At 37.7% G+C, this 21951-nt stretch overlaps 1 protein-coding gene across 3 annotated transcripts in view; it reads right to left on the bottom strand.

The window, feature by feature from the left end:
* MTMR2 (myotubularin related protein 2) overlaps nucleotides 1-21951 on the bottom strand; it is a 117693-nt gene that overhangs the window by 68299 nt on the left and 27443 nt on the right. For all 3 annotated transcript variants that reach the window (XM_047071752.1, XM_047071753.1, XM_047071754.1), the window contains one exon: nucleotides 8306-8411. In XM_047071752.1, coding sequence (XP_046927708.1) covers nucleotides 8306-8411 — 106 coding nt within the window. The remainder of the gene's footprint in view (nucleotides 1-8305; nucleotides 8412-21951) is intronic.

Raw genomic sequence — 21951 nt, 5'->3', positions numbered from 1 at the left:
AAAAAGAATGGAAAGTAAAGAGGAAAATGAGTAAATAACTTTGTATTTCTCATTCTCTTCTACTGATTCAGTCAACAAATTTTTCTTGAGTACCTTCCACATTCTAGATAGTGAGTTCTAAGAATACAACAGGAAGTATGACAAACATGTCTGCCCTCAAGGGGCTTATAGTATATTCTTTTTTCTTACCCAATAAATTTATTTTTCTTTAAATTCTTCTTTTTGTAAATGCCATCCAAATACTTTCTCATAAGTATTTTTAAATGCAGCAGCACCTTATTTACCTATAATATAAACTTTAGAATGTTCTGCTTTAGAATATTTTAGAATGTTCTGCCCTCTTTGCTCCCAAGGGATCTTCATAGTATCTATCATGTAATAATCACTGATTTGCTTACCTCCTTTCCCGCTACATGACTCTAAGCTTCATGCTGGCAGAAACCACATCTTACTATACACTGTTTCCCCATAACACTCCAGAAATTTCAAGAGAGTGCAGTGAGTTAGTGAACAAATACACAGATTTTATTTGGAACTCTGAATAAAATAGAGAATTTCCTTCTTTCATTTCCCAGATGTAGCTAACAAGTGGTTCCAAGAGACATTCAATTAGGGGTGCTCCTCAAACTTTTCCACCAATGAAACAAAGCAAATGAGAGGGCAAGGTTTCCAGTGCCCCAGGGAGCTCCAGGCTGCAAGGGGCTGCAAGTATAAAATAGCTGTTTTAAGTCACCTTTATCCAGGCACTATTCTGTGCAGTAGGGATATAACCAGGGTTCCTGCCTTTGTAGACCTTAATATAAGACAGAGGTCAGAAAAACATAATCAATAAACAAGAAAAGGTCCTTACTTACTACTTTAGCACAATAAAACTTTTTATTTTTTCTATAAATAAAACTTTTAAAATCTATTTTTTATTGAATAATAATCTTTTATGGCTAATATTCTTAGGTCTTATTTACAAATTCATTCCTGATACAAGCTATACAGATATTATCACATATTTTCTTTTAAAATTTTAAAATTTTCATTTTCAATTTTAGGTTTTTAATCTAATAAATTCATTGTTTGTGTATGTGTGAACTTTTTGTTATTTCAACACTGATTACCAAATTCAGCACTGATTACCAAACAGTTCATTCTTTCCCCATTGATGTGTTATACCATCTCTGTCATATATACAAAACTGCTAAAATATCATTCTTGAACTTTGTCATGTGTCTCCTTCATCTATTCCTGTCCTAATTATGTTAGCTTTACAATGGATTAAGTGAATCCCCCCTCTTCATTTTTCCTCTTATGTAATCTTGACCTTTTACCTTTCCATATAAATTTTAGGATCAAGCTGCCAACTTCTGCAAGACAAACTTTTAAATTTGGTTTGAAATTATATTGCAGTAACAGACATATAGTAAAAATATTTGACATCTCCAGGCTATTGTGTCTACTCATCTATTAATTTAGATTTAAGTTCTTTAACAAAGTTTATAACTTTCTCCATAAAGTTCTTGTACATCTTTTAGTAGCTGTATCCCTGAGTAAGGTAATTTTGTTGCTCCTGTGACTGGAAATCTTATTTTTATTTATTTTTAATATTTTAATGTTTATCTAGTGTTGAGAGAGAGAAAGACAAAGTACAAGCAGGGAAGGGGCAGAAAGAGAGGGAGACACAGAATCCGAAGCAGGCTCCAGGCTCTGAGCTGTCAGCACAGAGCCCTATGCAGGGCTTGAACCCACAAACTGTGAGATCATGACCTGAACTGTAGTCAGACGCTTAACCAACTGAACCACCCAGGGGCTCCCTGGAAATCTTTTTAAAATCACACTGTCTAAACATTTTTGCTAAGTTTCAGAAGCATGATTTATCTTTTTGAAGTTATCTTGTATCCAGCAACAGAGCTGGCGGTTTACATATAGATTTTTTCCTAAATTTTCCATATGGACAATCATGTGTAAATAAAAAAGGCTTTCTTTCTTCTTTTCATTTCTTATATAACTTATTCTTTTCTTACTTCACTGGCTAGGAATTCTAGCATCAGGTTTCTTATATACATATAAAGGATATGCTTCTAACATTTCCCCACTAAGTATAAGGCTTACTGTAGAGTTTTGATGGGTATCCTTCATCTGGCTAAAGTTGTTCTTTTCAATTCCTAGGTTCTCAAGAGTTGATGCTGGTGTGAGGGGTAGTGGTGTTAATCATGAATAAGTGCTAACTTCAATCATTTTTTTCTCTGGCTACTGAAATGATTATATGTAATAGACAACTATTCACTGTCTATTTAACATCTGTTCTATGAGTTGTAACTCATTCTGGCTGCATGTGCATACTCTCAGAACATATCAATACTACATTCATGAACACATTCTAGATAAGAAATAATCCAATTATCTCTGACCTTTGTTTCATAAAGAAAATATGAATAACAAATTTTAAAAAGATAATCAAATTTACTTGATTTAAGCCTATTAAATATTGTAAGATAAGGGCAAATGGCTAAAAACAAAACCTAGAATTTTACAACTTTTACCTCATATATATATACATGTTTATAATATAGAACATATGACATATATTCTAAGATCAAACAGGCCTTCTAAAATAAAGGGATAACAGACATAAAATACAATTCCATTTCAATATTTGATTTGGGATCACAGATAAACATTTTTATAAGTGCCCTATCACATCCATCACAAAGGAAAAAAAAATGCTGCATAGCCCGACGTTCAAGTTATCTTTTAATTACCACCATTTAAGGAACTTACTTTAACTAAAACCCAATGCTATACAAATTGCACTTTATAAATAAATAGAGCTGTGGGTATGAATCTTAAAATCCTACATTTCATGGAAATTATTTTAGTCAGCAAATAAACCAACCAGACGCCAAGCTTCCTAGGTTCTTAATTCCACCACGTGTCAAACTTTAAAAGTATGTTCTTATTAAAGAAAGCCTAATTTTAAACACTGCAGATTTATTTAAAAACAAAAAAGTGATTTGCTTTAAAATTTTTGTATGAAAGAGGGGCAGAGAAAAAAAGGGGGGTGGGTGGGAAAAAATGCAGGAAAAAAATTATTTTTTTTGTTTTTTTAATTAAATAAGTTTCACTGCAAAGTGAAAAGCAAATGAGGCAAAGAGAACACACTCTACAATTATTCACGAGGAAGCATGATTCAATTTACAAAGGCTGAATTTGTGCTCAATTTTTTGGAAACACATGTACTGGATTTTATCTGTATCTGACTTTTTCCACAACAAGGTGGGCTAAAAATGAAAAATACAAAGAGAAATGCACGTGGATAAATACAAGTTTGAGATGTCTAGTACAGTTCCACACGTCCTTTAATTTCCCCTTCTTTACTGACGCAGAAGCAACAAATCTTGTTTCAGTAAGAAATCCTTAACAGAAGCTCTCACATTCACCTCTGGACCAAGTAACACACTATCCTTTCAGGCAAGTGTCACCTGTAGTAGAAAACTTATGCAATGTGATTTTAGATTTTTAACGAAATTGGATCAGCTTTTCAAAGCACGGTGTTGCTTATACTTATTTAGAAGCTGTTACAAAGGAGTTTTAAAAAGATTAAGGCAGGGATAAATGGTTGAGGTTCTGTGGAGAACTCAGAGCCTAGAGGTTAATCAACTTCAGATCATCTGTGAATGATGATTTCCATCACTTCCTCACCAAGCCCTTCACCTCGTGAGTAGAGCCGCACTGCGATCAGGCAGAGAACAGCACGCAGCTGTCTCCGGTGAGGGTCCACCTATAATTAACTAGCTCACTCCTACCTTATGGCCAGTAAAGGTATACACACTGAAAGTAAAATATCAATCCGCTAAGAAAATTGGGGAGAGGGGAGATCAGATTTTTATTACAAAAAGCCTCGTTTTCTGATTATTCAGAAAGGCAATGTTCATGTATTAAGGAAGTAATATTAAAAGCTGTTACTGTGGGGCGCCTGGGTGGCGCAGTCGGTTAAGCGTCCGACTTCAGCCAGGTCACGATCTCGCGGTCCGGGAGTTCGAGCCCCGCGTCGGGCTCTGGGCTGATGGCTCAGAGCCTGGAGCCTGTTTCCGATTCTGTGTCTCCCTCTCTCTCTGCCCCTCCCCTGTTCATGCTCTGTCTCTCTCTGTCCCAAAAATAAATAAAAAACGTTGAAAAAAAAAAAAGAAAGCTGTTATTGCTACCTCAAAAAATGTATTAAAGACATTCCTTGTTACTTAAGAAAATCTCACTGCACATTCGAAAAGAGCAGCCAAGTCTTGGAAGGATAGTCTCTCTGGGTAATGTGCTGTACAGGAATATGACCAACCTGAGACCGCGTAAGGACAACACTGAGCTGTGTGCCTTTAAGCACAGGACTTAATTCATCTCTTCTGAATTAGCAGATTTCTCACTGGCCAAACAGAGTAATAATATCTGTCTCACAGGATTGTTGTGAAAGTTAAATGAGATGAGGCATGTATACATATTTATCAATAGCAAGCTGGATGTTTCTCAAGTATTAGAAGCACCTCCTTTTTCCCATCCCACCTCTGAAAAGAGCACACACCCAAAATTGGGCTGCATTTTTTAAAGGATACGAACATTTGATGTAATGTTAATCATTCTTCTCCCTCCCCACCTGAAAAGAAGACTAACAACTAAACATATCTTTCAAACTGAGGGAACAGGGGGACACCTGCATGGCTCAGTCAGTTGAGCATCCAACTTTGGCTCAGGTCATGATCTCATGGTTCATGACTCCAAGCCCCACATCAAGCTTGCTGCTGTCAGTGCAGAACCGGCTTCAGATCCTCTGTCCCCGCCTGCCCCTCCCCTGTTTGCACTCTCTCAAAAATAAATAAAAACATTACAACAACAACAAAAAAAAAACTGAGGGAATAGGGTAACAGGCAGCCTACACACTACTATGGAAAGTACAGTTCATTCATCTCATAAAAATTCTGAGGGACCCTCTAACTGTGAAAGATGCTAAATTCATAAGGCACTAATGGAGATAATTCCTACTGTCATGAAGGTGATGTATAAATTCAAAAGATACCCTTGGTACCCCATAGTACTGAGAAAGTCAATAATTCAGGACATTTTTGTGCTTAGGTTAAATCTGAAGGGAAAACAGGCATAAAATAAGCCTACTCCAGACAGATGTGCATATGTGATCACCCTATCCACAATATTACCTCCAAATAAAATGCATGCAAATGAGCTTTTGCTTCAGAAAGAAAATAAAAGAGCTTTGTACCTTTTTGGCAAATTATAAAATGAAATAAGAAAGTAAGCACACCTAGTGCCCAGATTTTGGTTTCCAATACCATTCTCCAACAAAGAAACCTGGGCTCCTTGACAAATGGATAATTTTAGGAAATATCAAGATGAGCCTGGAGCATCCTGTAGTGCTTCCTTAGTAAACTAAAACAGCTCAGAACAAAAGAAGAAATAAACATGACGGGAATATGTCAAAGGGACACAAGATCTGACTGAAATAACTCCTAATTTGGAGCTGGAACAATTGGAGCAACAAAGTAGTACTGAACTGCAATTCAAAATATACAATAGAAGGGCGCTTGGGTGGCTCAGTCAGCTAAGCGTCCAGCTTCGGTTCAGGTCATGATCTCATGGTTTGTGGGTTTGAGCCCCGTATCGGATTCTGTGCTGACAGCTCAGAGCCTGGAGCCTGCTTCAGATGCTGGGTCTCCTATCTCTGCCCCTCCCCGACTCGTGCTCTCTCTCTCTCTCTCTCTCTCTCAGAAATAAACATTAAAAAAAATCAAAAAATTTAAAAAAAAAAAATATATATATATATATACAATAGATATCCACGAGTCTATACTGATATAAATGATTGCATAAAGCAATAAATGAGAGAAAAGAGACAAATCTCCATGTAGAAGAATTATGAAAAATATGTAGATGTTCCACTGACAACAAGGTGGGCTTAAATGTGGGCTGTGCATAGCACTTCGTTCCAAAGAGTATAGTATAAAAAGAAGAGAAAAGAAAAAGTATTTTGCAAAGAAAATCCTAACTAACACTACCTCCAACAAGTGATTAAGGTTAACATCAACAGTGATAAATCACGTTGATAGCATGTACCCTTGATATGATGTGATGAAAATGGCTCTTTAGCTCTGTGGTCTTCTTTCCCAAAAGACATAACCCCAGTCTAATAGTGGATAAAATATCAAACATTCCACAGAACACCTGAGTGCTCTTTAAAACTGTCAGGATCATCAAAAACAAAGTCTAAAAACCTGTCTCACCCAGGAGATACCTAAGGAGACATGACTAACTAAATGTAATGTGATATCCTAGATGGGATCCTAAAACAAAAACAAGAAAACTAGGTACAAACTAAGGGTATTTGGAAAATGTATGGACGTTAGTTAATAACAATGTTTCAACACTGGTTCATTATTTTTGACAGATGTACCATACAAGTGTATTACTCATAGGGGACACGGAGTGTCAAGTATATAGGAACTCCACACTATCTCTGAAATTTTTCTGTAAATCCAAAACTGCTCTAAATTTTAAGAAGTATCTGAAAAGAATAAGAAATAAATTACGTTTAACATACAGATTAACATTATGACCCTCATTTGTTCCAATGTAAGTCAGTCACTCTTATTTATAATACATATGGTGTGTGAGGAAATGACAGGGGACCTGTCTGCAAAGAAGCTGACAGCAGAGGCCATCTGTCAGCATCCTGTGAAGCGATGCAATTCACATATGTACCCACTCAAATAGTTTAAATCCTCACAAGAACACACAAATGGTTTATTTGGAACCATGTATTTGTATTTTATTTCAGGCAAGAAACAGCAGGTAGAATGTAATATTAATAATGTTAAGTATATCAAGAAGCCTAAGTGACATTTCTCCCATTTCTGAGTTCTTTACCAGTCACAATACAAAGTTAAAAACAAAGGGTGTTTTTAACTAATACAATCTGCCTAGAAGTTGGCCAAAAAAATTCAAAATTATCAAGAGGCCTATAGGCCCACAGTGGATTTGCATTAACATAATGAATAAACAAAAGTTAGGTGTGTATGTCTGTGTGTGTGTGTGTGTGTGTGTGTGTGTGTGTGTATATATATATATATAAAACACATGTATTTTTAAATAGCAAATAAGGACAGGGAATGATGGATTTATATCCCGCATTATTAATGATGAACCCTGCCTTAAATGTATGTTATGTGTCAAAATAATAGAATATTATGAAGCCTTCATAATTAGCACAATAAATATCCAGATTATAAAGATAAATCTCTATTATTTTTAGTGATATTTAAAGTCATGTCATACTCAAGCTATTATTTTCTGACATTTCACAGAAGATAGATAAGGACAAATAAGCAGTAGTCTTTACAGACGTTTATAACCTACATTCTTACATTTGTCGGATTCTGTTCTGAACGTGAAACATAAGGAAAAGATACAGTATCAGTATATGCTCACCAACAAATGACTTCATTAATGTAAACAATGTTCTCATTAAAATTGGGAAGTATAACCACTGGGAAAGCAGCCACTTGATCGGAATAAAAAGATTCTAAGCATTAAGGGACGGCACTGCACATGAAATTCATTTGCTCTATCATTCATAGATAAACAGTTGTAGAAAAGCAGATGAATCCAAAAACGTACAAAATGCTACGGGATATCACTGATGTGATTAATTTCATAGCAACAAGACCCTGAACAAATCGAAGAGTATTTAAACTATAGCGAGATGTGTAGCAACTATCGCATAATATTTAAGTGACTTAGCTCCAGAACTGGACTACATGAGCTAGAATATTAGCCACAGAATTTATTAGCGATGAGACTTTGGACATGTTATTTATCTCTCTGAGCTATTATTACCTGCAGAATGATAATGAAAATAGTCTCTACCTCACAGAATTGAAAGAAGTATTACAAGAGACATTTCATTACAGCATTTAGAAGGACACTTGGCATATGGTAAGTACTCAATAAAATGTTAGCTATTATTGGCCAATCAGCAAGGGAGTAATCGTGACAATCTTATACCACAACAAAATCCACTAAGTATCTTTTGGCAAAGAACTAAAAAGTTATCAAATGTAGAAATAAATTATACATTTTTGTTTTGCAAATAAATAAGACTTCCAAATCTGCTGGGCTGTTCTGGGATATTTTACAAACACTGACGTCTTGGGAGGCTGCTCCATCAAGACCTCCTGTGTACTTAGTGCAAGGCTATACTCATAGTGTTGGCAACAAACAGCTAACAAGATACATCAAAACATAAAAGCAGCATACATACCCTCAAATCAGGAGAAAAGTTTTCTGCAGAAGTTGAAATGGAATCCGATGATACAACAGAAGCTGATTTTGTATGCACTGAATTCTCTGAATGAGAAGTGGAAGCACTACAAAATACAAAAGCACAGTGTTTGAAAAACATACTTGAAAAAGGGGAGCTCTAAAACATGATTTCAGAAATTTTACTAATTATTACTCCATTATGTATTAAAACTTTCATTGCCAACCTGTCCTACATTGCCTATTCAATCTTATCTCCGAATACTGGTAAATTACAAACTCTCCATACCTGCAGGGTTAAGTATTCTTACCACATTTCCTCTGAACAGACTTCCCTGGTACTCCCAAATAAACTCTGGGCTAATTCTTTCTTTTCATTCAACCATCCATTCACTCATCCAATAAACACTCACTGAATGATCCAATGTGCAAAACCATTACACCAGGCACTAGGATCTGGAGATAAATATATAATCCTCATGTTCACGAAGTTCACAAGCTGTGGCAAAGACAAATAAGTAAATGGTGCGTGGTGATAAGAACACCGGCCACTGTGAAACTGAATAAAGGAAGCCTCATTTAAAATGGAGTCGGGAGGCCAGAAGGTGGAACTCTCGTGCCCTACCACTCCTTGCAGCCCTCTGAATTCCCAACAGAAGAAGTCTATCCTTTACCACCCCAGTGGGAGGAAGATGATCTCCTTGCCTGGCAACAGCCCAGCCAAAGAATGATTGTCACAAGTAGGCCAATCAAAGACACTACACTTCAAAACCCAGTTTACTCCAGTGGACTCTCTGTTTATAACAGCCCCTCCTGTTTGGAACAGCCCCTCCTAAAGCCCCCTTTTCCATATAAAAGAGCATTCATTCCTCTCCTTTGTTCTCTGGACTTGCCTATGGTTTTGCCATAACTTGCATGTCTCAAACTGCAATTCTCTGTCATTTCTGAATAAACCCATTTTGCTGGAAATATAACTGATAGTTTTACCTTCGAGGTTAACACATTACAAACACAAAGAGAGAGACAGAAACGGGGAAAATGGGACAAAGGAGAAGGAGGACCCTAACTTTACTCAGGAAGATCAGGGAAGATGTGACAGAGGAGATGTTATTGAAAGAAAGGAAATTGCCAAGCTGAAAAACAAGTAAGGGAATTCCAAAAACATACAAAAACAAAAAGCACTGCAAAGGTGTAGAATAATCAAAGAACACAGAACACTCTGAGAAACTACAAAGAGTTCAGCAGGGCTGGATAAGCAGAACAGAAGCTAAAGACAAAAAGAGGAGCTTGTCTTTGCACCTTTTACCTTACCACTAAATCAAATTCTATGCTTTAAACAAGCCTATCTACTTCTTCCATTACCTTAAGTAATCACGCTCTACTTTTATTCTCCAACTGTATACTGACCTAAGGCATATACATTTTCCTACATTTTAATCACCCCAAAAGGGAGAGCTGGGTCTTCCTTTTCCACAAAATCTACTTCAGTGCCTATGTATACTGTTAACATGTATTATGTTCGTTAAATTCCAAAACACAGTGAAAATATACCTATGCCAAAAACTGAATGATTCACATCATTTCCTCTTACCACTAAAAGAAAGTTAAAATTATTCAAAGTAAGAAAAACCAATGGTTGAGAAATTTCAGGCACTTTGAACTGAAGCTTAAAGTTCTGATTAAAAAACATATTTTTCTCAAGCTTCACTCCCAACATACTAAAAATCTTTCTCACACCAAAAGTAAAAATTTTTTCATTAGATTTTGATAAAAGAATCCATCTTGAGATTGTGATACTTAAAAAACACATTTGGGGTGCCTGAGTGGCTCAGTCAGTTAAGCATTCGACTCGAATTCAGCTCAGGTCATGATCTCATAGTTCCTGAGTTCGAGCCCCACATCAGGCTCCGTGCTGACAGTGGGGAGCCACTTAAGATTCTCTCTTCCTCTCTCTCTGCCCCTCCCCTGCTTGCACGTGCACACACACTCTGTGTCTCGAAAGAAACTTTAAAAAATCGTTTTTGTTTTAAAATTTGTCCACCATAAACCTGCCTTTAAGTACATTATTTATACAATGGGAAAATCATCTCCTCCAAAAGAAACTGTCACTTCATTTTTTACTGTTATTTTTTTAAGCCTTACTGAGGCATGATTGTGAAATAGTGTAGGTACAATGCCTTAATATGTACAACATGATGTGACGTATGTATACACTGTGAGATGAGTACCACAATCAAGCTAATTTCAACATTCATCACCTCACACAGTTACCTTTTTTACGTGTATAGAGAATTTGAGATCTATCCTTTTGGCAATTTCAAGTAAACAATACAATATTCCTCACAATGGTCACCAGGCTATACATGAGGTCCCTGAACTATTCACTGTATATCTAAAACGTTGTCCCTTTGCTCAGAATCTCCCCATTTCCCCCTTAACAGATAGATACATGGTTTGAAAATATTTTCTTACATCCTTTACGTCACTTTTTCATTTTGTTGTTTCCTTTGATGTAGAGAAACTGTTTAATTGGATATAATCCTGCTAGTTTACTTTTGCTTTTGTTGCCTGTGCTAGTGGTGTCAAATCCAAGAAACCATTCTCCAGACCAATGCCAAGGAGCCTTTCCCCTGTTTTCCTCTTGGAGTTTTACAGATTCAGGCCTTATAATTAAACGTTTGGTCCATTTGGGGTTGATTTTTTATGTATCGTGCAATATCAGGGTCCAATTTCATTCTTTTGCCTGTGGATACCCATTTTTAACAAAATGACTATACATTTTTGGCACCCTTTTCAAAGATAAGTTGACTGTACGTGTATGGTTTTATTTCTGGGCTCTCTATCCAGCTCTACTGGTCAATGTATCTATTTTTTTAATGCCAGTACAATACTGTTTTGATAACCATAGCTTTGTAGTACAGTTTGAAGATAGGAAGTATGATGGCTCCAGCTTTACTCTTCATGCTAAAGACTGCTTTAGCTATTTTGGGGCTTTGTGGTTACACACTGATTTCAGGCTATCAAAAATGCTGCTGGAATTTTTATAGAGAAAATAGAAAATAGAAATTTTTTATAGAAAATATCTACTGAATCTGTAGATCACTTTGGTTAGCATGAACATTTTAAGATTAATTCTTCTAATCCATTAACACAGGATAACTTTCCATTGATTTGTGTCTCCAATTTCTTCCATCACAGTTTTATAGTGTTCTTTGTACAAGTCTTTAACCTCTTGGTTGAATTTTTTCCTAAGTATTTTACTCTTTTTGATGTTACTGAAATGGAACTGTTTTCTTAATTTCTCTTTTGGAGAGTTTATTGTTAGTAAATAGAAACCCAACGGAATTCTGCATGTTGATTTTCTATCCTATAACTTTCCTGAATCTGCTTATTAGTTTTAACGTTTTTTTCGTAGAGCTTTTATAGTTCTCCACGTATAAGATCATGCCATCTGCAAAACACTTTTGTATATTTATACAATGTGAAAATCATCTCTCCCAAAAGAAATCCATTTAAATGTACTAAAAACGGTATTCCAGTGGAAGCACTTCATAATATTTTTTTTTCAAATGCAAACATATATTTATTTTATTAACTATTTCAAGGTATGATTTGTGGTTGTTATTTATTTACACCCAAGAACCTATAATATTACACAAAGGAGCAGCCATAAGAAATTCTATTATCTAGTTTTTTATAATGTAAGGAAAGAGAAATTGACAGACTGAGAATGTTTTCTTCCTTTCCTCCTCTTTTATTTTTTTGTTGTTGTAGCCAACTTCTGATTAATTAAATACCATCTGTATTAAAGTAACAGGTAAAATAATCAAACTTTGGCACAGTACTTTGAGAGATACGATTTGTTGCCTACTCCATGTACATACGAACCTCTGTTTTTCCTGACTTTGATGAGGGCAGTATGTGCCCAGCCCAACATAACAAGCTTCCTTTGGGCTCCCTCCTGGCTAGGAGAACCATGGGACACAATTTTGGTCAGTGAATTTAAGAAGAACCATGCTAATGGTTATGGAAACCTTTTATTTTCTTAATAAAGGAGAGCAGAAACAGCAGGGTAGTCCTTAACCTTTCCCATTTTGTCTTGCCTGGAGCAAGAATGTAAAGGCTGGAAATACTGCAGCCATCTTGTAAACATGACCAACATGCTGGCCTGCTGAGAACAAGGAGCCAAACAACGGGAAGAACAGAAAGTCCTCATAGTATCACTGAGCAGCGGAATCCACACCAACTCCCTACTTGTGTAATTTTGTCATGTAAAAAAAATGAAGCTCAATTTCTTAAATCACTGCAATGGAGTTTTATATTCTATACAGCCAAATACAATTCTAAATGATATAGCAACACCTCATAAAGTCTATTTTGGCCAAGTTCAAATGTGTACTACTTCTTATGCATAGTTGACCTGAGAGAACAGACAAAATAAACGCAATAAGCCAATCTGGAACTACGGGTAGTATACTACTCAGAAAAAATCATTCTGACAGAGAAGATATAATAGCATGTCCCACTAAGAAAGCAAATGGTTCTTTAAAGCCAAAGCATGAAGCAAATAAATCTAAGGGAAATAAAATAACAAAAAAAAATAAGTTCTGCAACTAATAACTTGTAGTCTCGGATTCAAAGAATCAGTCTTTCAAGCAAACGTGTGGCAAACAGCTTTTAATTATTAACTTCTTTCAGAGAAGATACTATGATGCACAATGTTATATGTAAAGCAGCACTGATGTGTACTTCAATATAACCAGTTTACAAAAGGTTTCAATCCCCAGGCAAGTAATGAGAGGCTGGAGGAGACCACAGTAGGGTATATATCCTAGTGCTGTTCTTGTGATTATGGCACACACGTGCACGCACACGCACACACACGCCCCAGAACCATTAAAAGTTCTCTTGGTATAAACAGGAAGTGCTGCCCTTTACGGCGACTCAGACTGAAGGCAGCCACAAATACCCTAGAATGCAGAGCTCTATTTTCAGTTAGCTTTTCTTCCGTCAGATGGGTTCTACGAGTGCTTCTGATCGTCAAGGGCCACTGGTATAATACAATCTAACGACCACTACTCTTTTCCACTGCTCCTTTGCTCCATATTGAAGTCCAACTTTCTTTGTGTATCTTTTATGAGCCGTTCCACAAACAAGCTCTTTATTTCCCTGAATTCATGTCTTTGCTCACACTATTCCAAAACAGAACATCTCTTTGTCCCCATCTCTTTATTAACATCCTACCTGCTCTTTAAGACCCAGTTGAAAAGCAAGCTTTCCAAGAAGTCTTCCCCTGGTGTTCCAGCTGGAACTAAAGTCCCATTCCTCTACACTTTCACAGACTTCTGCCTCTACTCTATAATCACACCTAACACTTTCCACATTAGACTAGAGTTCTTTGGTTATGTGGCCATCTCTTTCTTAAATTATAAGCTGCTAGAGGATAAGAATCTTGTAACTGGCAAGGCATCTGAACTCGGAGCAAAGACTGCAGTCTGCTAACCTCATCAAGTAACCACCACCACCACTTTAGTCCTCGGTTTTCCTAGGCCCGCAAACTTCACTGCAGTCTGCCCGAACATTCTTGCCGCCCCTGTCAGCCTGAGCCTCTCTTCAAAAATGCCAGGTCTTCTGGACTATGTGCTTCCTCTGTCCATTCTCCCGGCTCAGGTCTTCTTTCAGCTACTAACGCTTCCTAACCTTTGTACCAGAATCTGTATCCCAGAGCGACTTGATTGCCTCACATCCTCAATAGAATTCTCCCTCCTTCTCTGTGCCCCAGCTGACACCTCCTCCCGGGAACCCACTGCCCTGCAGCCTTTTCTAGACACTCTTCCCCCACATCTAACAAAACCCGAAGGTGAAACCAGCACTTTCCCAGCTCCACTCCCATGTTTCTCCACTAGTATTACCTCTCCACCTTCCTATGTAAAAGGCTTCTTCTGAGGTTCCTGGCATTTGGCTATACAGCTTCCTTATTACTGTCATCCACCTACCTTTTCATTACTCCTCGTCACTCACTAAGAACTTTTTTTCAGTTGCCTTACTTCCTCTTCTTCAGAGCTTCTCTCTGCTGCAAAGCCATCATCATGGGAATTTCAAGGTCCACAAGGATAAACCAGCGACAACCTGTCTCGAAACTCCTCAGTTCCTACATCCCTCACCCACATTCCCACTTTAGCAATGCACTTCTCTCGTCACACCCTGGACTTCATCATTTCTGGGAACTACGCAGTCTCGGTAATCTTAAACACAAGGAAACCAATCTCTCTCCACAGACAGATGGTATCCTTTCCAGAAATCTCACTTTCTTAACTTTCCCTTCATCTAATCTTCAACACAATGGGGACAACTCATCCCTCAACCCCTCCATTTGTCATTATCATTCATGCTTTTTTGCTCTCCTTTTGCCTCTCGCTTGCCTCCCTATCCAACCTAAAATGTATAGCAATATTTTAAAATCTCTTTGGCAAACATTCAGCACCTTATATCCTATCCGTTGGCCATCACTGCTCTGTTAATCCCTAAATTTGAATCAATATAATGATCTGTCTTCGCCTGTGCTAAAGCTTGGCTACTAATAGAAGAAATCTTCAAACTGGGGCCCCTTAGGACATGAGTGCTCAGCAGTGCTCAGCAACCCATCACATCCAATCAATCTGAAGTTGTATACAGTCTACCTCCCTATCGTCTCAAATGCATCCGTTTTTCCATCCTAATTTTTACTCTTTTAATTCAACATCTCTTACCTGGACTATAGCAAATCACCTGTCTCATTTCTCCTATACACCCAATATATCATCCCAAACGAATACCAAAGTGACCTTTCAAAACTGGAGATTTGATCGTATCATTCCCCAACTTAAATTTTCAGTGATTCTTCAATCCCTCCCAAATCGAGCCCAAACTCCTTAACATAACACTTGAAGTCTTCCATGATCTGGCCCTTGTTCTATATAACCAGCTATAGCTTTTATTCATCTGAAGTCATTGGGAATGGCTTGCAGATTCCCTGTATTTTCTAGCAATTTCATACCTCTGTCTTTTCCTAATCCTGCTGACATTACCTGCAATGGCCTCCATGCACTTCCATGCCCACTTTGCCCCATTCATCTCCCTTTACTGTACACTGTATGTATTTTGATCATAAGACCTGCATACTTTATTGCATTTACTCACTTACAAGCTCCTCTCAGATACTTTTGTTATTGTATACTATTCCAAGATTCTTTCTTTAGCACAGATCGTTTCTCCTCTTCCTTGCTCTCAATAAAACATGTAAAGTGTCTGAAAAAGAATATCTGGCACATGTAAGTGTTGGTTATTGTTATTTATGACAAAGGAATATCACTGTACATGTAACATGTATTATCCCCCAAGTCAGATTAGTTGAATAAATACATTCATAATGGCAAAGCTGCTGGGTCACCTCTCATTAATACTATTCCAGCTGTGACATATTACAAGTGAGAATATAAATTCCCCCAGTGACTGTAACCAAAGATTTGCTAAGGGAGTAAAATAGCAGGAACTAACATTAAAGACCTGGTATTTACAAAATAAGAAATTATTTCTCTTGGACACTGTTATGCTAAAGTGTTTTAAAAAATGAATATTACCATCGCTATAGAAGCACACGCGTTGACACTGTGAATGCCATTTAAAAATGAAGCCTGTCATCACTCAGGACTGAATGGTGCCCCCACCCCAAATTCTTATGTTGAAGTTCTAACCCCTGGTGTGACTGTAATTGGAGATAGGGCTTTCAGGAGGTAATTAAGTTTAAATGAGATCATAATGGTGGGGTCCTATTCCCTTAAGATTGGTGGCCTTATAAGAAGAGAAAGAGAGAAGGCTTGCATCCCTCACCTGCCTCAGTCTTTCCCCTCCCCCACCCCATCCCCAAACAATAAATGCACTGAGGAAAGGAGGAAAGGCCATGCAAGGACATAGCAAGAAGACAGCCACCTGTAAGCCAGTCAAAGAAGGCCCTCATCAGGACTGAATCATCTAGCAACTTGATCTTGGACTTCCCAGCCACCAGAACTGAGAGAAATAAATTACTGTGATTTAAGCTGCCCTGGCTTATATTGTATTTTGGAAGCAACCCTGAACTGATGGTCACAGAAGATGAAAGTCACCAAAGGAGTTTCTCTTGGATTTTGAAGTGGAAGATTTCTGATTTAACAGTACTTTTTTTTCTGGGGCACCCACGGTGGCTCAGTCAGTTAAGCGCCCAACTCGATTTCAGCTGAGGTCATGATGTCATGGTCAGTCATGAGATTGAGCAAAGGTCGAGCTCCACACTGGGCGAGGAGCCTGCTTAAGATTCTCACTCTCTCGCCCTCCCCCATTCACACATGTGCTTGTGTGCATTCTCTCTCTCTAAAACAAAACAAAAACAGTATTTTCCTTCTATACAAAATAAGATACAAAGTTCTAAAAAGTATTCAAATGGACAGAAGAGTCCCACTGGAAGAGACCTAATGATGTCATCAATGATAATCTTTACCATTTCAACATGTAGTCAATATAAAAAGGTATTAATGAGATACTTTACATTCTTTATTTCATACTATCGGATGTGGATTTTATACTCACAACACATCTTAATTCAGACTAGCCATATTTCAAGTGCTCAACGGCCACAGGTAGCTAATGGCGAATGCACTGGATAGCACAGGTACAGACGAACGTGTAAATAAACCACAGAGAGATGGTCTATAGAAAAAGTCTGCAAATGGACAAGGACAGCAAAATTAAATCGAGGGAAACTGCTGTAAATTAAGAGGCTTCACGGTTATAATCATTTGTAATGTCTGGCTTTTGTATCTATATGACAAATTGATAGCTTTTAGACAACTGTGGGAACGTGGTATGGAGGAACCTTACATGAGAAAAAGAACCGTTCCTAATACTCTCAGGTGTCATTATGAGATTATGTGGAAAAATGTTTACACCTTTTAAATACGCACACTGAAGACATGATTTGCTTCAAAATAGTTTAGGAGAAAACAAGAAAAAGATACAGCAAATAGGACAAACTCTTGGTCAGCTCTTCAATGTGGGTGATGGGTAATCAGAGGCTTATTGTACAACTCTCTCTTTTGTGTATACTTGAAAACTTCTTTAAAAAATTCAAAATATCATAGCTTTAGAATCTTAAAAAAGAAAGAAAGAAAAAACTACTAGTAAGCTTAGGAACCCAGTATTTATCTGAACTCAGCTACCACGCTGTTGACAAGCAGCAGTCTTAAAAGCAGTGGTGTAAGATGGAAATATCATTAGATGGAAATACAGTTGGCCTAGGTTATCATTCTGACAGCATCAAATAAGAAATACGTGACCCTGGGTTTTTCTCTCAGTTTCTTAAAAACAGATTTAAGTGCTCTAGAAAGATATGCTGAGGGGGCGCCTGGGTGGCGCAGTCGGTTAAGTGTCCGACTTCAGCCAGGTCACGATCTCGCGGTCCGTGAGTTCGAGCCCCGCGTCAGGCTCTGGGCTGATGGCTCGGAGCCTGAAGCCTGTTTCCGACTCTGTGTCTCCCTCTCTCTCTGCCCCTCCCCCGTTCATGCTCTGTCTCTCTCTGTCCCAAAAATAAATAAAAAACGTTGAAAAAAAAAAAAAAAGAAAGAAAGATATGCTGAGTAATTTGCCCAAAGTCACACAGCTAATAAGTGACAGAGCCAGCGTTGTCCAGATCCAGAGTATGTAAATAGTAACAGGAAGAAGAACGCTTCTCTGAGAAAACCAAGAGTAGAAGCTGAATATTCATTCATTTGGCCTATTTTTGTTTTCCAGAGAAGTAACTACATTTCCCAAAACTGTTTACCTCAACTTAACAGCTATTCCAATTGCACAAACTAATTTCCAAGAAGAAACAGTTTGTATTTTCCATTCTTCTTCTTTTCCTTTCTTTCACACTGAATATAATTTTTAGTTCCCATTTTCTTTTTTTAAATTTTTTAAGGTTTATTTATTTTGAGAGAAGACAGGCACAGCATGAGCAGGGGAGGGACAGAGAGAGAGAGAGAGACAGGGAGAGACAGAATCTCAAGCAGGCTCCACACTGTCAGTGTGGAGCCCAACAGGGGTCTTGAACTCAGGAACTGTGAAGTCATGACCTGAGCTGAAACCAAGAATCAGATGCTTAACTGACTGAGCCACCCAGGTGCCCCTTTTTCCCATTTTCATGTCTAATTCTAGCCAATAAAACTTGGTGAAAAAGCCAGAACCAGCTCATGCCTACAATCACTCAGGGATGTTAGTCTCATCTCTCTCTATTAAATTCAAACCTCCGAGAAGAATTTTCCTCAAGCATCTCTCCAACACTTCCTTAGCACTTGCATTTATTATGACAAAGGTGCTTATACTGGCCCCCAGCTGCCTCCTCATCAAATCAAATCTCAGCATCACAGCTTTCAGAGTGTCAGAGCTCTCTGCCATATCTAATTCTAGCTCATGCTTCCATTGACTCTGGCTACCCAAACCCGATTCTCATGCAGTTAGACTCTTCCCACTTTCCGCTTTGAGTATTTTTTAATCTCCTCTCCAAATGTCTTCTCTTCTGACCAAATATGGCTTTTAACTACCTAAAACTTCTGTTAAGGGTTCATTTCCCCTAAGAAGCCAGTCCCGAAGTGATTCTTACTGGTTCCTTCCAATAAGTCCAGGCATTCCAACATGTTTGCATGTTGCACATTCAGTTACAGCTAACGTTTATACTGACGTACTATGTTTATACTGACTCATTATATAGTGCACATATTCCTCGTAAAGACAGTTAACAATTACCAAACCTTTACTATGTACAAAATACTGGGCTATAGAATAGCCTCTGCCCTTGAGATCTCAGCCCTGTAAGAGAAGCTATACCACATCAGCACATCAATACCATGAGAGGCAGAAACAAAGGCTAGGAGAAAAAAAAAAAAAAAACTCAGGGGAAATGGTAGTAATCTGAGGATTAGAGGAAAGCAAGAAATACATTAAAATGAACCATTTGAAATTGCTACTTCTATAGGTAAAATGGTCAAATATCAACAATTCCATATGGCTCAATGATAAAATGAAGAAGACAGAAAACTGGGCCTTTAAAGATTGCAAGGCACAGGTCAGGGCTTTGCAAATCATAAGAATATGCACATATGACAAGAAAATTCTAAAAAGAGTCTGGGAAAGTACAGGGCAGATTTTGAATAGTTACTCAAACTAAATGGATAAAAGGGCAAATAGGTAGCCTGGTGCCAGATCACTGAGAATCCTAAATGCCAGACTTAAAAGCCTTGCTAAGAAAAAGCAAGGGGCTCACAATAAGATGCCACTCCACACCATCTAGGGTGGCTATAGTCAAACAGGCAATAACAAATGTTAGCAAAGATAAGGAGAAACTGGAACCCTCCTACACTGCTGGGAGAACTGTAAAGTGATAAAGAGCCACTTTGGAAAACAGTCTGGCAGTCCTTTCAAAGGTGACACAGAATTTCCAAATGACCCAGCAATTCCACTCCTAAATATATTCCCAAGAAAAATAAAAACGTATGTCCACCAAGAAGAACACATGAATACATATAAATGTACACAAGTGGTCATAACAGCATTATTCATAAGAGCCAGAAAGTCAAAACCAGTCTGGCCATTCCCCTGCTTGAAATCCTCCAATGGCCTCCCCCTTCCTCTTACCTCAAACAGCCTTCAAGTCATTACATGATCTGCTCCCCACCTCCTCCTCCAGTTTCCTCTTGTGCATCTCTCTTTCCCCTTGCTCTCCTCAGCCCAATCACACTGGCCTTCTTGGAGATCCTTAAATATGCTGGCCCCTCTGCAGGGAGCATGGTTATGCCAAACTCCTTCCTGACTTAAGCTCTCAACTGAAACATCACCTCCTCAGGGAAATCTGAACAGATGCCTCAGACACCTTAATAGTTGTTGTTCTCTCAGTACTTCGTGTTTTTAGTTCTTCCTAACTACAAAATCCTGTTCTTACGTATCTTTACAAATGTTTGATTAACATCTATGTCCCCCAAGAACACATACTTCAAGGAAGGAAGGTGCCATGTCAATTTTGCTCACCATTCTATTCCTAGGACCTAGTATGGTGCCTGGCATAGAGCAGGCATTCAGGAAGTATTTCTTGAATCAACTAGTGAGTGAAAAAATGAATGAGAATGATCAAAGATTGGATGATTCATCAGAGGCCATGACTAGCATATCCAAGACAAAATGAAAAAGAAACTTGGTAAAGGGAGTGGGGGGAGAGGGAGGGACAGAACAAGGACAGAGGAAGGTAAACGATCTCATTTTCCTTCTGGAGTTAATGTGTGTATATTGTTTTATACACCATATATAGTGTTCCATTTACATTTAAAAACTTCTTAGCACACTGGAACAAACATTTCTTTAAAGAGAATATGTCTTAAGTGAGTAACAAATAATCCTTAACAGCTGGGAATTGGTTTTGGACTATGTGTTATTTCCATTGGGATGGTTTAAAAAGTAGTTGGGAACCAAAAAACCAAGCAATATCCTTGGACAAATGACTTTTTCCCCATTTCCCCATTCTGGTTTATTATCTGTGAAAACTAACAATTAGACCATTTTAGTGGTGCCTTTTGGTGATCCTAGATGTCTTTGAGAGTCTCATGAAAGCTGTTCTCTGATTTACTTACAATGTCAGGGACTTGAAGATTAAGAACCCTGGCCTCATGATCCCTTTTAGTTCTAACATAGTCTATGGCTTCTGAAAGGAGTATTCTACCTTGTGTTATAGCGATATAATATCTAAATAAGTGCTGAAAAATTAAATTGTCCAAAAAGTGTTATGTGTTTGTATCTACTTACGTTTTCTAATTCTATAATCACAGCCTTAGTCTTAAATATGAAGTTAAGACTCGGACTAAATAGAAATATTCCAATATTGTATTTCTGACAACATAGTTTTTAAGGGGATATTTGCAAATATCCTTTAGGGAAACTAAAACTAAATATAACAGCTACACTTATTTCAGGAGCTCTGAGTTATCACTGTATAACTTCAACACCCCCGCCTACAGGTACACAGAATGACAGCCTATCAAGATATTTAAGCCACAATTTCTTTAAATATTTTCACTGTTTTCATAGGAACTATGAAACTGTAGGAACTATATCTATCTTTTAAAATGCATTTGAAAAATATTCTAATTTAGCTAAGTAATGATTCTTTTTTAAGTATCTTACATTTCAAAACATATATGTATAATAATTAAGGGAAGAGATTCCCTAAAATAAATAATATATATATATATATATATATATATATATATATATATATATATGACTGGCTCAGTAACTCTTCTAAATAAGTTCATCACATTAAACTGGAACACAGGAAAATAAACTCCACTGACTCAGAACATCACCCTTCCCAATGCCCAGCATGGTTATGTTTCCAAGGCTTCATATGCTACGTGTGCTCATTTACTCTAACCTTGTGCCCTCCATACACTGCAACTTGGTATTAGCTTCAGAGGCCTGACTCATTTGGAGCACTCCTCCGCCAGGGTGAAAAATGAAAACGTATGATTTGGTGTAATTTTGGCACTCATGTTTCTGACAGCACACTCATTTTTCCTTCAAACACCACATGTGGTTTTCCTTCACAACTCT

This window comes from Lynx rufus, unplaced genomic scaffold (genome assembly GCF_022079265.1).
Source record: "Lynx rufus isolate CCGP_SWC_20201006 ecotype Redwood Valley unplaced genomic scaffold, mLynRuf1.p SCAF_9, whole genome shotgun sequence".
Taxonomy (NCBI): domain Eukaryota; kingdom Metazoa; phylum Chordata; class Mammalia; order Carnivora; family Felidae; genus Lynx; species Lynx rufus.
The sequence above is the reverse complement of the archived record's forward strand: the minus strand, read 5'-3'. Positions and strand labels throughout refer to the sequence as shown.